The 22472-nt window shown below is 35.6% G+C and overlaps 1 protein-coding gene across 1 annotated transcript; it reads left to right on the top strand.

Annotated features, from left to right (window-relative positions):
- Window positions 1-8954: 8954 nt before the first annotated feature.
- On the top strand, window positions 8955-21283 carry sf3a3 (splicing factor 3a, subunit 3). Its single transcript, NM_001004289.1, is given in 17 exon segments — window positions 8955-9178; window positions 9864-9911; window positions 10250-10302; window positions 10400-10505; window positions 10585-10657; window positions 10859-10950; window positions 11045-11127; window positions 11457-11595; window positions 12415-12483; window positions 12616-12683; window positions 12814-12921; window positions 13097-13166; window positions 13378-13542; window positions 13748-13858; window positions 18273-18363; window positions 20393-20448; window positions 20603-21283. Coding segments are annotated over 17 exon segments (1506 nt in total). The 5' UTR covers window positions 8955-9082; the 3' UTR covers window positions 20681-21283.
- Window positions 21284-22472: the final 1189 nt, after the last annotated feature.

Genomic DNA, 22472 nt, shown 5'->3' with positions numbered 1-22472 from the left:
GAAAAATAATAATTTCTGGAGACATGTCCTGTGGTCTGATGGAACTAAGATTGAACTGTTCGGCCATAATGACCAGTGTTACATTTGGAGCACAAAGGGGAAAGCTTACAAGCACATGTTCATGTTGTGGGGCTGTTTTTCTGCAGGAGGTCCATTTCACAGCATAGATGGCATCATGAAGAAAGAACATTATGTAGAAATACTGAAGCAACATCTCAAGACATCAGCCAGGAAATTAAAACTTGGCCACAAATGGGTCTTCCAAACAGACCATGACACTAAGCATACTGCCAAATTAGTTCAAATGTGCTTAAAGGATAACACAGTGAATGTTTTGGAGTGGCCATCACAAAACCCTGACATCAATCCTATTGAAAATTTAAGGGCAAAGTTGAGAAAGCTTGTGCGAGCAAGACAGCCTACAAATCTGACTCAGTTACACCAATTCTGTCTGGTGGAATGGGCCTAAATTCATTCAAACTGTTGTGAGAAGCCTGTGGAAGGATACCCAAAACATCTGACCAAAGTTATACAGTTTAAAAGCAAAGCAAAAAAAAATACCAAGGAAATGTGTGTAAACTTTTGACTGTCTAGAAATTAATAAAAAATTCTCCAAAAAATTATCTCATTATTCTGGCATTTAGCAAATGTAAATCATTTAGGTAATCCTAACGGACTTAAAATAGTAAACATTTAGTATGATTTACCATCAGACATTTTTTAAAATAGTTATGTTCCTTTTTTTAGAGTGTATGTAAACTTCTGGTTTCAACTGTATGTTAGATCATATATGGATCAAATCTGGTCACCAGTGGAGTTGCTTTTCAGTGTTTCGTCTTTCAGCAGTGACAATAACATTACACTGAACTGAACTAAACTGAACCTAAAATAAAATGTTGAAAATAATGTATAAAGGATGATTAAGAGAGTCTCCAAGCTAATTTCCATGCATGAAAGAGTTTGTTGACTTTAGGCAGCCTTGGCATTCTGCAAAACGTCTCTATTTTCAGTTTCATAATACCAGTCATAGATGTTGTTGTCAAGCTTTTAATAGTTCAATAAATAATCTTTCCATGTGGGTTTCTGCTGTTTTTCTGCAGAGGTGCTGTGAGAGATGAGAGATATCAGAGTCTTCTGGATATAAACAGAAGAAGAGAAGCCTTACTCTACCACTGCTTCCACCCTGACGTGTGCCAAATCAACAAAAACAGACTGCTTTAACTTTAGAAACACAGCCAAGTCGGACGCGCTCTGGAGAAAGTGCCAGAAGACGACCTTAAAGAGACACTTATATACATATACAACGTTTGCAAAAAGTCTCTGTCTATTTCACTGTGTGTCATGGTGCAACATTTGTTGAGTTTCTTTAACAAGTCACCTGCCGATTATGTGGTGCACCTTAAAAGAGTCGCTATATATTGAATTTTAGAAAAGACGACTTGGCTTATCTTTTTGATATGAATTATTATTGTTGTTGTTGCTCTTGTTATGATGTATTGTTATCGTTCTTTTAAGTAGAGAAAAAAAGCAAACGTGTGTCTTGAACTATTGCATTATTTAATGTGTGGCGCATCAGAGGAGGCCGATATTCTGTATGTTAATGTATATTTGCCTGATTATGACAGACCTGTGGAATAAATCTTTATGAAAGGGGCTGTTTGTCAGTGAGTGGAGTGTTTGCTGTAGTGTAAACTAATCGAAATAATGCGATTTTCATTTTAGTCTGGCTATATCATGATGGTAGAACAGTGCTTTATAATAACAATAATAATTCCTTACATTTCCCACATAGCAAAATTTCTCTGGCCCAGCTCTGGCCCACACAATCAGGTTTTGCTTGGCCCACATGCCGCAGTGAATTACGGTACATGACTGGACCAAATCTGGCTTCTAGACAAGGGCCAAACACAGACCATATCTGGGCCAAGTCTCAGCCAAGTTAATAACTCATAACTGGGCCAGTAAGGTTGGTGTGTCACGATTGCAATGAAATTGATAAACCCATGAAGCATTGCGCTTTAGGCACACTATGGGCCTTGTTTTTTCTCAGTGACCTGATTGGTAGAATTGATTTATTTAATCAAAAATTATTTTAATGTATTTTAAATGTGGGTCAAGACTGGCCAAACTCACGTGGCCCACAATCAATTTTTTAAATCTGGGCCAAATACTACGTTTTACATCTGGCCCAAATCTTGTGTGCCGCATTATAGACGGTGCCACCACTGCCAAACCCGGGCCATGGTTGGCCCACATGCTGTATGCCAGTGCCGGATGAATGCCTGCTGTCCCAGCTTAATGCCAAATCTGGGCCAGAATTCTTTGCTACTAGGGTTATATAGCGCTTTTCTTGGCACTCAAAGCGCTTTACACATAAGGGGAATCTCCTCATCTACTTTTTTTTTTTTAATGCAAGAAAGAACATTACAAAGATATAATATTAACAAAGAGACAAAGAGGGTTACATAAATAGAATTCCAGCAAATTAAACAAGTTTAAATGATTTACACCAAGAAAGCGTTTTACATCCAGTGTAATTGTTAGAGTCTTTTAAAGAGTTCACATAAATTTCAAAGTCTTTTCTGAAAATAAAAAGGTAAGGGTGTTTCTTTGAAAATTCACTTTTATGGATATAAAATTTTTGGGGAAATATAGAAGTTTGGAAATAAGAGAGAGAAGACAGAGTGATAAAGCCAATTATGATATGGGGAGGTTTGGGAGGCCATGAGGGACAGAGGCCAGTGGGTAAATTTGGCCAGGATGCTGGGGTTAAACCCGTACTCTTTTTCGAAAAACATCCTGGGATTTTAGGGTACATGCTGAAGCATGCTAATAGGACTTTTAATTTGCCAGTAACCTGGGTTAAGTGCTTCCGGCAAACTGAATGCCAAAGGAAAAATCAGCACGTTTAAGGTCTGTTTTCTTTAAAAATCAGCTATCTCCACTGGCTGAGTGATATCCGATATAAAGTGGGTCTCAGATTGTACAAGAAGCACTGCATTAAATTACATTTTTTCCCGCCATGTCTTTATAATATGAGCATTTATTTTACCCCAGTGTATTCAATGGAGCTTCTGCGCTAGCCTGCCGATTCTGACGGCCGAGTGCGAGTAAAAGGCCTTTTGTCTCGTTTTACGCTTGAACAACTAAACAAACGCCAAAGTTTATTTAGCTGAATGTATTTTAATTACATTACAACATGGATGCTGTAAAAGGAACCGTATAAAGTGGAAAAAAAATTACAATTACCGGTCACTGGAAGTTTATAAGTATGGGAACAACACTAGCTCGGCATATATCCAATTATATTCATCTGTCTCCACATTCTACTGCATCTCAGAATATTATACAGCACCAAAAATGTAAAAAATATATATTGAATATATTTAATATATTTTTGTCCACAGCAGACGGCAACTCGCCGTCCAGGGGTTTCAGTACAGCGTAACCGCTACTACGTCATCGCTACTACGTCTATCTGTGAATTTGCATAGGTCACGGATCAGCCGTTTGTTTCAGATACCTTTTATATGCAGTATAAAATAGCTGTCCTGATCGCAGGTGTTTCATGTGAAGTCAGTGTATGTTATATTAAACAAATTAACTTAAGATACCTCTCAGATTACATTACTACTGATATAACTTAAGATACCTGTCTTGATCCCAGGGGTTTCATGTATGATCACTTTTATATACAGTAACATCAGATACCTGTCCTGATCTCAGGTGTTTCATGTATGATCACTTTTATATTATATACAGTAACATCAGATACCTGTCCTGACCCCAGTGCCCGGTTTTTCAAAAGTAATCCACTAGGATTTTGGATAGGGGATTGGATCAAATCTTGAAAATGGGTTTTTCAAAAGAAAAAACTGATTACCTAATCGGATTAGATCACGTAATCCAATCTTGGTTTTGATCCGGATCAAACCTTTAGTTTGGGTTTTTCAGACCTTTTTTGTAGGATCTGGATCACTTTGATGCAAAAAACCTGGATTAAACTGATCCCATCAGAAGGGTGGATTAAGCGTGGATTTCATGTCCAAAATGTAATGAAAACTTAAAAAATGTATTAAATAATACTATTTTTGGATCATGCAGTATCTTACGAGATATACTATTTATTTATAAGGTTTTAATTTTATTTGTTCATCTGTCAGGCTATAGTGAGTATAGGCTTTAATGTATTCAGCCTTTCAGTATAGGCCTACAGCAAAATAAAAAGAGTTTGGCCTCATAAAATAATCCCCCAACAGCTGTCAAAACTGACCAAAAACAATCAATTTTATTCTGTCACTAATTGATATATATATATATATATATATATATATATATATATATATATATATATATATATATATATATATATATATATATATATATATATATATTCATCACAATGGAAAATATTTTTCTTTTTAGAATATTTGTTAGTGATGCATGCAATGATTACAGAATAACAAAAATTTTTTTGCAAAGAATGGCAATCGCTGATTTTTGAAATCACTTTCAACAATTGCAAAAAGAGACTGAAAGGGCAGAAGCACAGCTTCGTCTGGCAGAGAAACAACTGACTCTAACCAAATTGCAGCAAACCAAGGCCAATGACTAGAGATTCGTCTCCTAAAGGCTACGCTCAGACAAGCTGGTCTCTCTACATCAGATAAGGAAGTCTGAAATTATTGTGGAGTTTTTGACATTAAGTCTTTTTTTATTTACATCTATATTTGAAACTTATTATAAATATCCTCAATGTAGTGTTGTAGGTCTCAGATGAGTGGACTGCTGAAAGAGGATGTGGTGGGGTTTTTCTTGTTTTTATTATTTATTATTATTATTGTTTTAATAATTATTAAAATTTTTTAGTTTTCATTTCAAATAAAAATAAAAGTTATATTGGCCCCACGCTGGCTATTCTACTTGTCGCTCTTTACATATCTATAGTTCTACATTGTGATTTCCTATCCTGTTTGAGCACTGGTAATCCAGATTTAGTGATCTTGAAAAGTTCCTATCCGGAGCCAGTTTTTCAAAGCAACATCGAATTGGATCAATCTGATCCGGATAGGAACTTTTCAGGACTTTTCTGAAGCTTCACCCGGGCCCGTCTGTGCTGTAGTTCCTTGCGGTTTGCGTACATAAACGCAATATCGCGAAGAACATTACGTGTTTGTTGCTGGAAATGTGCCACCGAGCAACATCCAGTGAATACTGGCACGGCCTGGCGCCCGGTCTTCTCGTGCACTCCCTGGGGCGAGGCGGCCTTTGAACCCTAGGCAGGGAGCAAACAACCCCCGAGGACCCTCGGGGAAACACGGGGGGCCGGTAGTGGGACCTCGCTGCGAGGGTTATGGTGGGTGGGAGTAGCGAGGCCCACTCATCTTCTATTTTAAACTATAGTTTCAAACTTTAGTTTACTATAGTTTGAAATAGAAACCATGGTAACTTATGATTTAAATTTATGCAAAGAGCTTAGAATGACAGAGAGCAACAGACCCGGATTCCGCCATTTTGAATTGATAGCGATCGCTCATCATTGCTGTCGCGATGGAAAGCAGCTGCTTTGTTTTTGTTTAATTTATTCAAAAAGCGCGTTATTGTTTTCCAAATTGTAGTGTCGCCTCTTGGTAATTCTATGCTCTTTGCTCTATGACTGACTGTTGTAATGTTTTGCTTTGTTTTTCAGCTGAGTTGTTGAGCAAAGAAGAACTATTGAAGACAACAGTTGGAGACAACCGCGGGTTATTAGATTAGATTAGATTAGATTCAACTTTATTGTCATTACACATGTACAAGTACAATGCAACGAAATGCAGTTTAGGTCTAACCAGCAGTGCAATAGCAGCAAGTGCAGGATACAGGAATAAGTTATAAAGTGCAGTTATAGAAAACTATGGTGATATTTACAGATGGATGTACTATCAACATTATATACAGGTTGGATAAGCTATGAACAGATTTACAATATATGAATATATGTGCAGGTTGCTATCAATAATCAGTAGTGTGCAGATAGATAAACATGATTACAAGTGTATATGTTACAATATATGAATATATGTACAGGGATAGATAAACATGATTACAAGTGTATATGTAACAATATATGAATATATGTACAGGTTGCTATTAATAATCAGTAGTATGCAGATAAATAAGCATGATTACAAGTGTATATGTATAGTGGGGGTGTACATAATTACAAATGCCCATATGCCGTGGGTATGCACAGTTCAATAAGTAAACAGTTCAATGTGGTGCAGTGAATGTGCAAATTTTAAATGTGCAAATGTTAAACAGTGCAGTTATTGCGAGGAGTTTAAGTTAGAGGAGAGTGGGGGGTGTATTGGGGGGGGGGGGGGGGGCAAAAGAGTCAGTGGGGGGCAAAAGAGTCAGTGTGGGGCAGAGTTCAGGAGGGAGACAGCTCTGGGGAAAAAGCTGTTTCTCAGTCTGCTGGTTTTTGTCCGGGGGAGCCTGAAGCGCCTGCCGGAGGGCAGGAGAGAAAACTGTCTGTGAGCGGGGTGAAAGGTGTCCTTCAGAATACTGCGTGCTCGACGCAAACAGTGTTTCTTCTGGATGTCCTCTATGGCTGGCAGTGTGGTCCCTGTGATGCGTTGGGCAGTTTTCACCACCCGCTGCAGTGCCTTACACTCAGCAACAGAGCAGCTTCCATACCAGACTGTGACACAGTTTGTCAAGATGCTCTCTATTGTGCAGCGGTAGAAGTTCACTAAGACGGCTGATGAAAGCTGGTTCTTCTTCAGTTGCCTTAAGAAGAATAGGCGCTGGTGAGCCTTCTTGATCAGGCTGGAGGTGTTGGTGGTCCAGGAAAGGTCCTTTGAGATGTGGGTCCCCAGGAACTTAAAGGATGAGACAGGCTCAACGGCCATCCCATTGATGTGGATGGGATCATGTGAGCCTGTTCGTCCCTTTCTTAAGTCCACAATGAGCTCCTTGGTCTTTTTGGTGTTAAGGAGCAGATTATTGTCGGTGCACTAAGTGGCCAGATGCTGTATCTCCTCCCTGTAGGCAGTCTCATCATTGTTGCTGATTAGACCAATCACTGTGGTGTCATCTGCAAATTTGATGATGGTGTTGGATCTATTAACAGGCCTACAGTCAACGGTAATATTCACGAGCGCGCGCATTATAATGTTTCCGGGCTGTTTTCTGAAAGTGTGTCTTGTTTAGATAAGTTTGCATGTCAAACTAAATAAACTATACTCCTTCTAAACACCTGTCTCGTGTTTTATTTGTTCTCTACAGCAATGCACTGTCATATAAGTCTGTTGAATGCATTTGTATGCATCATGATTTGACAATACTGTAGTCTAACAAATAAATAGTTGTTATAAATGTACCTTCATTAGTCAACATTTGGTGTTATGGTTGTTTCATAACTATATTTATTATTATTATTATTCTGTATGTTTAAAACCAGCAAATTATACAATATATTTAACATGTCATAAACTTACTGTTATTTTAAAATTTGCCAAATAAAATGTCCTAAGACAAGAATGGGTGTTGTTTTGGTTTTATGTCAACCTACTGTAGGTTTTAGGTTGACTACAACAGGTATAGGCTATATACATCATAGGGTTTTTTTAATGACCCAAATCAAGTAAAACGTCTCTTACTCGAGTACTTTTAGCATGCAAAAGTCAAATTTAAGTATATAAAATAGTTTCCAACAACAAAATTTTATCTTGTAAAAAAGACCAGTGTGGTGGTGAGAAAAAAAGTAATGTCAAGTTATATATATTTATAAAAGAACTTGATCAAATTGTCATAATATTTAGTCCGCTTGTGACCGCTAGATGGCGTTCATTTCAAAGGAGCGTTCATTTCAAAGGAGCGTTACCCTGTACTAAAATGGCAGCTCTATTGACGCATTCCTTCCAATAGACAACACCAGGGTAGGCGACATATGTATATAGCTATGGGCGCTAACTAGTATTTACGTCGTATCATGCTCTTACGCACTTTGAGTCTTTGCGTGATTTCAGAGAGATAGTTCAGCACATATGAAGTATAACAGTGGCGTTTCTACCATTGAGTTACACAATGCAGCATTTAGCTCGCTAGTAAACATCGCCGCTGTCCTCAGATCATTTTCTGAGCAGAAGTTTCATCATTAGCCCTGACTGTCAGATGCTCTTCATCTCAGGAGCGTGAGAATACGGTCAATTGCGTGAAATGTGTATTTGGAAAATTCAGCTGGATTGCAGATGGATTTGCGCTTACTGTTTTTGTAATATTAGGCATTGCTTCAAGAAATGTATTTAAGCAATTAAGAAAAACTATAAAAAAATATTTAATAAAATAAAATTCTATTAAAAAGCTTATGATAGGCGTACTTTTAACGTTTTTAACAACTTTCACATGTAAAAGTTAAAAATGTCAGGTTATGCATTTAGAAACTTAAAACACAAGTTATGCCTATTATAAGTCTTTTGTAAACTGCTGTCATAAGTACCAATTGTATACAAATTTAGATATAATTATTTTTGAAAAATATTCAAATAAATCAATGTGTAAGTTGATGTTTAAGGAAGTCCATAAAAGTTAGAGCAATTAAAAGGCTCATTTTTTGTCTCCACAAATTCCCCAACGTATATATGTTCTGGCAAATATAGGCTTACAAAAATTATTCCACCAAATTTACACACTAATGTAGGCTACACCAAATCTGATAAAATGTAAAAAATGTGAAGATATTTATTAATTCAAACAAACTACAAATTATGGTTTGTTGAATGCATATTCGACTGGACGTCAGAAAATCAGGAAAAAATCATATCGATTTATATTGTTATAAAACGTAATAGATATTAGCAATGTTTCATATATTCGGTAACAAAGCGGACATTAGCATCTTGAAATTGTAGTATTTATTCTACCACTAATATGAGACCAGAAGAGACAGAAATGTAATGTCGGAACTTTTAATCGCGCGTTCTTGTTTCCATCCGAGTTAAATAAACGCGGAACCGGTTTCCTGTGCGTTACACGCGCGTATGCAGGTTAAACTAAACATTGTTTGAATAATCAACGTATCTTAAGGTAATAAAACACAATGGAAACGATTTTAGAGCAACAACGTCGATACCATGAGGAGAAAGAGAGGCTCATGGACGCTAAAACAAAGGAGATGCTGACGAAAAAAACAACGGTAACTTGAGTTAAAACGATGCTAACGCTATAACAGCATTACCCATAATGCACATACAAACCTAGTATATTTAACTCAATACGAACTTTGTTAAAAAGTAATAGTTAAGATGGGAAAATATTTTTATAATCGACGAATTTATTTACGTTGCATTGTTGGTTTCATAGTCCGCTATAGTCCTCTTTTTTACTAACGTTAATGTAGATTGGTAGCGTTACAGATGTGTATTAAACCAGATTTCCTAGTTTGTTTCTTACTATAAAGGCTGTATTATTTTAAAGCTTTATTGTTCAAATTATTTGGATGATTTGTATATCTGACGATTGACTAATTTTATTTGATATCTTTTATTTTTATTAATTTTGACAGTTTACTTTTAAGCGTGACGTCGTTAAGTTTACATCAAGTCATTTGCGTGAACTAACGTTAATGTTCTTTTTCACGGCACGAGTTTCACAGTGAAATACAGTATTTCCATTAATAACTAGGTTTTATTGCTGTAATTATTTAACGTAACAGTTATACAAAATAAGGAACATTCACTTTTTTAACATAGCTTGCCTTGAAATATGTTTTATTCGCATTGGAATTATAACTGCTGTATATTTTCTTTGTACACTCTGCTCATTCAAAGTTTGGTTGTAATCACTGCTATTTGTCTATTTAACGTTTACTTTTTCAACAGCTGAGAGACCAGATCAACTCAGATCACAGAGTGAGAGCCATGCTGGATGTAAGTTTCCTTTGTTCCGTTTCATTTGTTCATTAATGTCTTTGGTTTCCTATAAAGCACTACTTGTTTATTTAGCAAAAAGTTTTTTTTTGACAATTATAAACGCTTGCACTATTTTGAGATGTCCTTGTTGTAGTGTAACCAATCAGTTATTAACATTCAGTTATTACATTTGTTTTTATTAGTGCAACTTTTGAAATGTTGCTATCAACATAGTCTTAGTTGCTGACAAGACAAAACAAATAAACAAACTACAGATTAACTAAAAACAATTCTCTAAAATGCAATTAAAATGTTTTGTAAAGAAAACTTTGTCACATTTGTGTTAATTCATACAGAGATACATGGAAGTGAGTGTAAACCTCAGAGACTTGTATGAAGACAAAGATGGGTAAGGCAGTCTTGATGATATTTGAGTCTTTATTAAAATATATCAGCATTATTTATTGATTGATTGATTGATTGATTGATTGATTGGGTCTGATCAGTATGAGGAAGGATGAGCTGAATGCAATATCAGGACCAAACGAGTTTGCAGAATTCTACAATCGACTCAAGCTAATCAAGGAATTTCACAGAAAGCATCCTAATGAGGTAGACAAAGGGATTTGTCTTTTACTGTCATTTCTGTTTTGTCATTCGAAATACTCAGTCTTTGTTGTGTCAATTTCAGATCTGTGTGCCCATGTCAGTGGAGTTTGAGGAGCTCATGAAAGCCAAAGACAACCCTAGCGAGGAGGCACAAAGTAAGTGAGAATAAAGAGTCCACTCTGAGGAACACATTTATGATCAACAGTTCAAATATTGAGGGCATGTCAGAATCCTTTCTGTTTATACAGTTAAAGCATTTAACAAAAACTCTTTTGTCTGTTGGTGTTGAATCTAAAATTGTTAATGTTTTCATTCATGGATTGAATGACACTTGAGTGTTCTTTATGTGATTATAGACTTGGTGGAGTTCACTGATGAAGAGGGTTATGGGCGATACCTGGATCTCCATGACTGCTACCTAAAATATATTAATCTAAAAGGAGTAGAGGTACAGCCTGACATCTTTGAATTGATTATCTCTAAAGAAGTAAACCAAATGAAAGTAAACCTTTTGTGCTTCTGTATCTTGTTCTTTTTTTTAGAAACTGGAGTATGTTACCTATCTGTCAACATTCGATCAGCTCTTTGACATTTCTAAAGACAGGAAGAATGCTGAATATAAGAAGTTGGTGAAAGTATATTTTTTAAATCACACAAGTCTAAATTAAGCTTTAAAATAATTTTGAAATTGCAATATGACTTAGTGTTTATAATTAATCAGAAAGGATCTAAATCACTACCAAAAATGTACATCTTGTTAGACTTCCCAGAAAAACAACATGTGAAAAAAAATGTGTATTTGTTCTTCTGCTTATAACTATGCCTATAATTTGAAAATCAAATATTAATAATCCTATTCAACTAATGACAAAATTGTGGATCAGACCTGTGCTCGTTGCTGTTTTAAGTTGGCATATAGCTAAGCTTTGATCTCATGGCTCTTTTTTTTGGCAGGTACCTGGAGATGTTGTTGGAGTACCTGCAGGAATACACAGATCGCGTCAAGCCTTTGCTGGATCAGAATGAGCTGTATGGAAAGATTTTGGCAGAGTTTGAGAAGAAGTGGGAGACTGGAATGTTTCCAGGCTGGCCGGTGGGTTTGTATGCCTATATGCTTACATCTGCATTCATAATGTAATCAGGTTTTTCGGAACATCCCTGACTTTAATAATAAGAGGGCAGATAGATTTGATGTACTGATAGATCAACGTTGGAGCACCATGCTTCATTTGTACTTGTGATTAACCACCAAAAGAGAGGAATATCATTCCCAAGTACAGATCTGTGAAGCATGTTTTGATTAGTTTTTTTTTTTTTTTTTGCTTTTGACATGTTGTAAAAACTAGCCTGCAAAGACAAATCATCTAATAATTGTTGAGATGTTAAAGCAGATGAATTACAGAAATTTAACAACAACATTGTGTTCTACTGTATTCATCTAAAGAAGAACTAGCAGACATAAAAAAAATCGGAATACCAAATCTCACCCTCAAAAATCAAGTTTATATTAGTATATGTTAAAAATGGCAATTTTGTTCACGGTCAAAATGACAAATTGTGTTAAATAAGTCTTGTGAATGGCATAAAATGTATATACTCTTTTATATACAAGCTGTCAAATTTAATAGACTAGACTGATGGACATTTGCTGAAAATGGTGAAGAAACGCTGAAGCACTGCAGCTGACTCTAGTATAACACTATTTTAAGTTAAGAAATTTTTTTTTTTTTTTTGCCGCCGCTGTATAGCAGAATATACTTTCACATGAGGCATCCTACCATACTACTACATGTTAACCCTAGGGTTGATCAATAATGTACAATCTAATAAGATGTTAAAATGATTTGTTCTGCTGTATTACCTTAATTTTTTTGTGTATCTAAATGTTGTTTTCTGAATGTGTTTATTGCAGAAAGAGACAAGTAGCGCACTGACTCATGCTGGAGCTCATTTGGATCTTTCTGCATTCTCTTCCTGGGAGGTCAGTTTCTCTGTTGTTGTCTATTAATATTGTGACTTTGTTTTATTTACTATTGTTCACTATTTATTATTGTTTGTTAATGTCTCTGTTAATAGAATGTTGCATGATTAGTAATATGTTTTATTTTTATAGGAGCTGGCGTCTCTGGGTCTGGATAGGTTGAAGTCTGCTCTTATGGCTTTAGGCCTGAAATGTGGAGGGTGAGCAGAAATATACTGTCCATACTCTGTTTAGTTTTACATTTTAATAAATTACAAAAAAATGTCCTGTTTCCTGAGTCTGTATGTTATGTCTGGTGCTAGTTATGAGATTAGTGTTTTTTCGTTGTAGTACACTAGAAGAGAGGGCTCAGCGTCTGTTCAGCACCAAAGGCAAATCTCTGGAGTCTCTAGATCCCTCTCTGTTTGCCAAAAACCCAAAAGCCAAGGGACCAAAGAAGTAAGTGTGTCCGTGTTTGTGAAAATGAATAATACTCTGTGATCTGATTTAATAGTGTAGAAAAGAGTCGCCAATTTACAAAATATATATTTGTTTTTTTTTCGTTGCGTTTGCAGCTCTGGAAGTATTTTTTGCTTGTTAAATGTAACTTCAATATTTTGTTTTGTGTCTGCAGAGACTCAGAACGCAACAAGGAGTCAGCTTTTCTTGAAGCTCAGATTTATGAATATGTGGAGATCTTGGGGGTGAGAAGTTTTCTGCTTTTGCTTTTAGTAGATTTTGTGGAGAAACTTTGTTATATTAGAAATAATTACTTGTTTTTGTTTGTTTTATTTCAGTGTTTTTAATGTTCTTCTGTGGTAATTCCTAATTTTGGTGCAGTGACATCTGCTACAGACTATAGATGATACCTCTGTTGTGCAAATTCTTAAAGCTGTTTTGTTTTGTGCCTTGTAGGAGCAAAGGCAGCTGACCCATGAGAACGTACAGAGGAAGCAGGCACGTACAGGTGAGGAACGTGATGAAGAGGATGAAGAGCAGCCCAGTGAGAGCGAGAGTGAAGATGAAGATAATGAGATCATATACAACCCCAAAAACTTACCACTTGGATGGGATGGAAAGGTACAAATGATTTTATTACAGCATAATTTCAAGTGCAGATGATCTAAAGTGGCCTAAACGTATGCAATCTAACACATAAGGGACTGTAGTATTCATTAAGATTAGTCCTTGATAAATGTTTATAATGTTTGTTATTACATGTAAAAAAAATCCTTCTGTATCACAGATATTACATATAACCTTGCCTTTTGTTTGTTGTCTTTAGCCGATTCCATACTGGCTCTACAAGTTGCATGGTCTGAACATTAATTACAACTGTGAGATCTGTGGGAATTACACATACAGAGGACCTAAAGCCTTTCAGAGACACTTTGCGGTAAGTTTTCAAGAAAAATGCTCTACGATGGTGGATGTATTTATTCTGGTGTTTCATTTGGCTCTACTTTTTAGTAACGATGGTGATTTTACTCACTTTATTAACTTCAATGCAGGGATAAACTAATAAAAATAATTAGTCAATGCTACCTAAAATGCTTTGTAGAAGGGGTGTATGATATGACTATTTTTGATTGTGGATGATGAAATTGTCTGCTTTTAAAGATATATTATGGTATCATACTGCAGTGCTCATTTTAAATGTTGCTATTCTGGCAATTCTGTCTCAATATAGATACTGTACAACATAAATTCACATCAATTATTATTCAGTGGTACAGTTACACTCACAACACGTATTCATATTGTCAAAAGAATGTTAGTTTAGACACGCAGGTCAAATATAAACCGCTAACTGGTCATTCTTTTGAGCACACACACTTAAGGAAAATGATACACACTTGCCACTGCAAAGCCAAAATCAGCACATCATTATAGGTCTAGGTTAACATATTTAGGCCCCGTTTACACTAGTGCAATGGTTCTCAAACTGTGGTTTGTGTACCACTAGTGGTACACAGGCTTCCTTATAGTGGTACGCGAAGGAATGACATATGTCATCTACATGCTACACACATTTAAAAATTGATCTAAAATGATGTATATATTATGCCATATATGACATATAGCCTATATTTCTGAGGTAATCTGCCCTGTTTTTTTTTTTAAACTGTGCAAAGGTGTAGCTGCTTTACTGGGCCTACTAAGATACTGTATTTTAATACTGCTCATTTTGGTGGTACTTGGAGAGACATTTTTTTCCAAGGTGGTACTTGATGAAAAAAGTTTGAGAACCACTGCACTAGTGCATTTTAGTTTTAAAATGGTGTTTTAGAATAAAAACGATCCACGTCCACACCAGCATTTTACCCAGCGTTTCTGAACAACTCTGTCTACACCAAGCCACTGAAAACGCACATCACGTGACCATACACACACTAGGGTTGTAACAATATACCGGTATGACGGTTTAACACGATTTGAACGTGCACGATTATCATACCATGAACAATTGCATATCAACGGTTTTAACCCTTAAAGACCGAGACAGCCGCCCGCGGCTAAAAATAAGTAATGCTCTTAAATGTTTAATAACTTTTGATCCGCTGATCCGATTCATACAATTCAAAGATTGGCATAAAGAAGAGAATCTCAGCTTTCCAGTGCTGTGGACTTTCAGAGGCTCCGGAATCAGTGCGGTTACGTCATCAACATTTGACAACGCTGATTTGACAAAGAAACGCTTGTCACTGTGTCTCCGGACAAATCAGACATGATACATTGATGCATTGTCCCTCTTCCATGCCCAGATTGGTTCAAACTCGCTATATCACAACCAATAAGCATAGGTTTCGCTTTTGTTTGTGGACCAAGCTTTTTGAACAACACGGAATGAGAGAAAGGCATACATTTATGCGCGGCTAAATAAAACGCAAAAAAAAAGTTTTGCATGAAATAATTCTCATACTAAGTACTTTTGCATGCACAGCAGCACAGAAACATGACAAAACAGTGACACAGCAAAGACGAACTGCTGCTCTTGACGCAAATGAAGATGCAGCTGTTTGTCTGCATTGCAGACAACCATATCCATATCCATAGACAACCATATCCTTGCTGGCACATAAAATCTAGGGATGTTCCATATTGAATCTAGTTTCGTTATGTAACTATTTATAGTATAGTAAATATTTATATCTATTTTTTACTGAGGATTTGCACCATGTTTATTTGGACTTTATTTGGACTTTGACACATTATTTATTATTTTCTTATTTTTATTTGTTCATTGTAAGTGGTGTTGTTTATAGTAACTAAAAATATATTATTTGGAAAAAGTCAAATTTGCTTCACTGTTCTATTATTTTGTAACATACCGTATACCGCGAAACCGTCAAACCGTGGTATTGTTTTAGACGATTATCATACCGTGAAAAATTCATACCGTTACAACCCTAACACACACACACACTGGCATGTGCTGCACTGCAGCATATTTACCCAGATGAGAGCTGTGCTCGTCGGACTGTTCTTCAAGGATCTACCTCTTGATCCAATCTCACTATATTTGTTGAATGTGATATATAACTCATCTTATGATCTGATCGGCCCATAAAACACTTAGCAGACTGTCATGTTTTTTCCCTAAGTGATTGACGAGCTGTCACACTCCTGTGAGCTGTCACGCTCTGAAAGTAAAATGTTTCTTTTCTGGACAGAGCGGCCATGTGACAATCTGCAGCCCATTGGTTCTTTTCTATATTGACATTGGGCTGAGCCAATCACAAACTTCCATGTTGGGCTCTGTGTAAAGTAGGTGTGTATTTATTAAAATAGTCGAGAGTCACGTCTGTTTCTTACGCGCGCGCGAGAGAGCAAAAGCGGCCTGCATTTGCCTTTTCATATCTGCATTCTGCACTCTGCAGCGGGACATTGTGTTTTTGATCGTCAGCATGATGTAGGCTTATAGTGAAAATAATATTTATACAATATGGTTATAATGATTTATACATGACCAAATTAGTGTGCAACTAAGGCAACTTTTTTTTACATTAACTTTTGTAGTTCTGCCCAAACAAATATTTGTTGCATTTTCTAATTGTTTAAGTTCATTTGATTGGCAGTGTAAAATCTTTTAGCTATGTTTGATGTTTCATTGTTAAGTTAAAAAAAAAATATTTTTAGGGTCTCTGATACATTGCTTTTATTGTTTATCTTTAACAGCAGGCAGCTTTTGTCATGTTCAAACGCCAGGGCCGATTATTTTGTCCCAGTCCAGCCCTGCAATAAGTACAATTGTTAGTATTCAATACTTTATTATTATTATTATTTATTTATTTATTTATTTTTTTCCATATCTGTAATGTAATGTATTTTGGCATTTTTTTTGCAGTCCACTTAGAATCTAATAGGTTAAGTGCAATTAATTAGTTAATTTTTTTTAAATCAATTGACAGCACTAAATTTATGTAACTACATACATTCTGTATATTGACTGATTGCTTGCCTTTATTTCCTATGATGTACAAAGTTATTGTACATTATACTTTTATAATGGCCATTATTGATTATTAAAACTCAAAAATATTCAGCAAAAGAGAGGGTATTTTTACTGAAAATGAAAGGAGGCTTTAATTCTATTTTACAGCCTCCATTTCCACTCCCTTGCCTTGTTCCAGAGTATTTTTTTTTTAATTAAGCACAAAAGAAGAGATTGTAAAAAAAAAATGCTGAAAACCTGTAAACATTGACTTTGTTTTTTTTGTGCACTGTGAAAGTCAGTGGTGACAAGTTTCCAACATTTTTCAAAATATTACACATCCACATTATTGAGTATGTCTTTGTGCTCGTAACCGAACAGTTGTTGGCTGCTGATAGCAAAATAAAAATATAAAATTTATTGTAATTTTTTTTTCTGTATATTGTAGCTTGTAGTTTGTTGTACTAGTGCACTAGCTCTGTCAAGATATCTTTTTTTTTGCTAGTACAATATATATATATATATATATATATATATATAAAGAAATACTATGATTTTTAAGACCATTTTGACACTATAACAGCATCATAATGCAAGTACACTTTTAAAAATGCATAATAATATAACTTTTAGCTAAAATATGGCTAGAACAAGCAAGTGGAGCCGCTCAATACCCAAACTTGTTAACCTGTATTCAACTGAATTAACAATCTCTTGAAAAAGCTAGATAGGAGACAAAGTACAGTTGATAAAAAAAGAGCACAACAATAGAAAATTACTGCTTTACAATGTCCAGTGTCAATACAGACCTTAAAATGTTTATTCGTAAAACATGTGTTGCTTGAATCCACACAGTCATAAGATTATAACGACATGGAAAAATGAAATGGTAGCAATAAAATATAAAAACGTAATAAAATGACATAATAATTGCAATTATTACAAATTACAGTAATAATCATTAACTAATAAACAATAAAATAACAATGATAATTATACATGACGAATGATCATATGATTAAGTAAAATAATTAAAAGAAGAATAAATTAATATAAACAAGTGAAAATAAAACCACACAAATGCATAATTGTTTTCTTGAAACAACATGCATAAGTTTGCTACAAGAATTCTCAGATTCTTAGTTAGATTCTTTAACATGTTGTGCGATACGTCAATATATTGATTATTGTGACAGGCCTATGTTGTGCAAAGGTATGATATCATAGACAAGTATTTTCAAGTTTTAGATTATGTGGAGAATCTGTGCTTATACTCTCATTTTCTAAATGTTTTATAAAAATGCGTGACAGGAAACCAAAAATAAGAGAATACAGAAGGTCTGTGTGTCAATTTGTCTCTTTTTCCCTGTTTCAGGAGTGGCGTCATGCTCATGGCATGCGCTGTTTGGGCATTCCTAATACAGCCCACTTTGCCAATGTCACCCAAATTGAGGATGCAGTATCCCGTGAGTACTACTAGATCATAAAATATTTGTGTTTGTGTGTAGGAATGTGCTTTTATGTAGTAGAGAAATTAATGCTCTGTTTAGATAATATGACTTAACTGTTCTCTTAGAGAATTTATTAGATTAGATGATTAGATTAGATTCAACCTTATTGTCATTACACATGTACAAGTACAATGCAACGAAATGCAGTTTAGGTGTAACCAGCAGTGCAATAGCAGCAAGTGCAGGATACAGGAATAAGTTATAAAGTGCAGTTATAGAAAACTATGGTGATATTTACAGATGGATGTACTATCAACATTATATACAGGTTGGATAAGCTATGAACAGATTTACAATATATGAATATATGTGCAGGTTGCTATCAATAATCAGTTGTGTGCAGAGAGATAAACATGATTACAAGTGTATATGTTACAATATATGAATATATGTACAGGGATAGATAAACATGATTACAAGTGTATATGTAACAATATATGAATATATGTACAGGTTGCTATTAATAATCAGTAGAATGCAGATAAATAAGCATGATTACAAGTGTATATGTATAGTGGGTGTGTACATAATTACAAATGCCCATATGCAGTGGGTATGCACAGTTCAATAAGTAAACAGTTCAATGTGGTGCAGTGAATGTGCAAATGTTAAACAGTGCAGTTATTGTGAGGAGTTTAAGTTAGAGGAGAGTGGGGATGTATTGGGGGGGGGGGGGGGGGGGGGGGGGCAAAAGAGTCAGTGTGGGGCAGAGTTCCGGAGGGAGACAGCTCTGGGGAAAAAGCTGTTCCTCAGTCTGCTGGTTTTTGTCCGGGGGAGCCTGAAGCGCCTGCCGGAGGGCAGGAGAGAAAACTGTCTGTGAGCGGGGTGAAAGGTGTCCTTCAGAATACTGCGTGCTCGGCGCAAACAGTGTTTCTTCTGGATGTCCTCTATGGCTGGCAGTGTGGTCCCTGTGATGCGTTGGGCAGTTTTCACCACCCGCTGCAGTGCCTTACGCTCAGCAACAGAGCAGCTTCCATACCAGACTGTGACACAGTTTGTCAAGATGCTCTCAATTGTGCAGCGGTAGAAGTTCACCAAGACGGCTGATGAAAGCTGGTTCTTCTTCAGTTGCCTTAAGAAGAATAGGCGCTGGTGAGCCTTCTTGATCAGGCTGGAGGTGTTAGTGGTCCAGGAAAGGTCTTTTGAGATGTGGGTCCCCAGGAACTTAAAGGATGATGTCTAACAATATCTGTTTTCAATAGGCAATTTTCCATGTTTACAATAGTTACAATAGGAAAATGCAGCAAAGCCCTAATCGTGTTTTTCCATGGCTGTTTCAGATTTTTTCTTTTAGCAAATTGGCCAGTTCTATACTGATATTACATTTTTACAAAATGTATTAATTTTTTCCCTAAAAACTAGAAAAAAGTTATGCGAGCAAAATGTTTATTTGCTTTATCACAGGCTGAATCTGTGGTATATTATTATTATATTGGGTAGTTGATGAATCAGTAGATGATATATTGTCATTTACTTCTCAGAGAGCAGACTATATGCTCTAGATTTTCTAAAAACAGATAACTGTCACATCTAAGTTAGATATTTTTCTTTTTCAAAAGAATGAAAAAATAGTCTGGTATAAATCAAGCAGAAAAACGTTTATTTGCTATTGCTAAGATGTAAGGACGTCATAAACCTAAATTAATAGATTTATTTAAATAGAATGTCAAATGCATAAAAAGATGAAGTATAAAGTGGAAATGAGGATGGATCATTGAATATGGGTGCAGTGAGCTGTGTCATTTTTATTTATCTTGCTTGTAAAGTAATTTTTAAAACTCATTCGCAATAGTACATATACACATTGTAATTTCACAGACAAATCACTCAACCCAATAAGAAGTCAAAACAAAATGTGAATAAAAAACAATGTCAGTTAATAATGCATTGTCATCATTTCATGATTGGTCAGTATTTCTACATGTAACATTAGAGACCCATCTGGATGGTTATTTATATTTAATTGTTTGTTTCTCTGCAATAGTGTGGTCAAAACTGAAGTCACAGAAAGCATTGGAGCGATGGCAGCCTGACACAGAGGTGGGTGATTCTAAAACACCTTTTGTTTTGTAAAGGTGTCTTGCAAAAGCTCTTCTCTGGCTGAAGCTTCTATTGTGTTTTTATCGATGATTTGATCTTGATCTCAAATATCCAATATCTTGATATTTCTGTTTATTATTTCTTGCCCTTGCAGGAGGAGTATGAAGACTCCAGTGGAAATGTTGTCAACAAGAAGACTTATGAGGATTTGAAACGACAGGGACTGCTGTAGAGTCCTTAACAACATACACATGAAATTTGCGCAATGTAAATACTAAAGCACATGTTTCTTTCAGTCATAGTGAATAGAGCGGTGCAGAAATAGCAATAAAACCTGGAAGAGTAATTAGCTAACCCTAACCCTAACCCTAACCCTAACCCTAACAGGTTTCTAGAATTCAGTTTATCAAGTAATATCTGTGGTAAGCATAATGTGATAATACTTTAGCGTTTTGCTCTGCGTTGTGAATTAGACACACTCATATCAAAAAGGTGAATCTTAACACGGTTTTGTATCTTTTACAAAGGAATATGTTTCTAAAAAGTAACTTGAAAGTTTGGTCATGGGTTTGAGTAGTTTGCATTGTAGAACAGAACGTTAAAATATTGTTGAATTGTGTACCACAGGCCTTTTTATTGACTGGTGATCTTGTAAGAACCTATTGAATTATTAATTTGGGTTGTGATGTCATTTCTGCATCACTCTAACATTCAAAGATTTGTTCCTCTAGTTTGTGTGAAATGTGATTTATCTTTTTAATCTGTTTGTACGTTGTTATTGTTATGTCACATTTTCTTTTGGGATCTTATACATTAGACAGATACTTTCGTTATTCAATAAATTTTAGTAAATGGAGAGTGTGTTCATGGAAAATATTTTTAATTTTTTTATTTAAAACAGTCAAGATGTTTTCCTAAACCTGCTGTACAATTGTATCAATTATTGAAGTCGTTGGACTTCACTTAATTCAGTAAACAAGTCACTGTACTCGTACATGTATTCATGCCTCTTAAATTTTCCCCTAAGTTTTGTTGCAGCTATATTTTATTTTTCCTACTTGCATGAACCTACGATTCATAATGATGACATGATGCTGCACAAATTGGGTTGGTGATAACTTCAGAATGTTATCATAAAAAAATCAGTTAAAGGGCATCTATTTTACCCCTTTTACGAGATGCAAGATAAGCCTTTGTTGCCACCAGAACTTGCCTGTAAAGTTTCAGCCTAAAATACCCATCAAATTATTTGTTATAGAATGCAGTAGAGGCCAATTTTGGTGTCTGAGGATAATAACTATTTTTTGCAGCCTGTGACTTCAAATACAATTGAATTGGTTCTCTCCGCCCACTATTTCATATTTCAGAATGCGTGTCTGCTTTTACTGCGTTAAAGAGGAACAGCAGTCTATAACAGACTGAGTTGAAATACAGCTCATTAGTCAAAAATACCAAATAAGTTTTTTTTTTTTTTTTGATGTATTTGTGGTGAAGTTTATTCAAGTTTTTCTGAAACAATGAGTCTCACAGAAATGCACATTTACTGACACCCTGCAGCTGTGATGATTATATCAATTAAGAATTGCATAGTGCACTCCTACGTCATGTTGCGTAGGCCTCAAAATCGCTGGCAGAGACTTGTTTACGTCACTTCAATGTGACAGTGGACACACTACACACAGTTCTGTCTAAACAGCTTCTAAGAGATGATTTTGCATTATAGGTGCCCTTTTGATATTTAAACGTTGATGTAAGACATTTTAGTTGAGGAATATCTCATTATAGATTCTTGTGTAGTGAATTTAGTAAGTAATTTTGATTTGTAATATGACTCTCTCAGTAGCCTACTTTAAGCATTTTAGTGAACTTAATACTGCAGTAAAAGCTTTGCTTTTCAAAATGGCCAATTATTTAGTTTGCCAATCACTATGTAATGGTGGTGGAGGAAAGCGTTTCCCACCTCACTCATCTGACAACACCACAAAGTGGCTCAATAATATTTAGATCTGGTGGCTTTGCAGGCC

The sequence above is a fragment of the Danio rerio genome, chromosome 19 (assembly GCF_049306965.1).
Source record: "Danio rerio strain Tuebingen ecotype United States chromosome 19, GRCz12tu, whole genome shotgun sequence".
NCBI classification, from domain to species: domain Eukaryota; kingdom Metazoa; phylum Chordata; class Actinopteri; order Cypriniformes; family Danionidae; genus Danio; species Danio rerio.
This window is presented reverse-complemented; position numbering and strand designations above follow the sequence as displayed.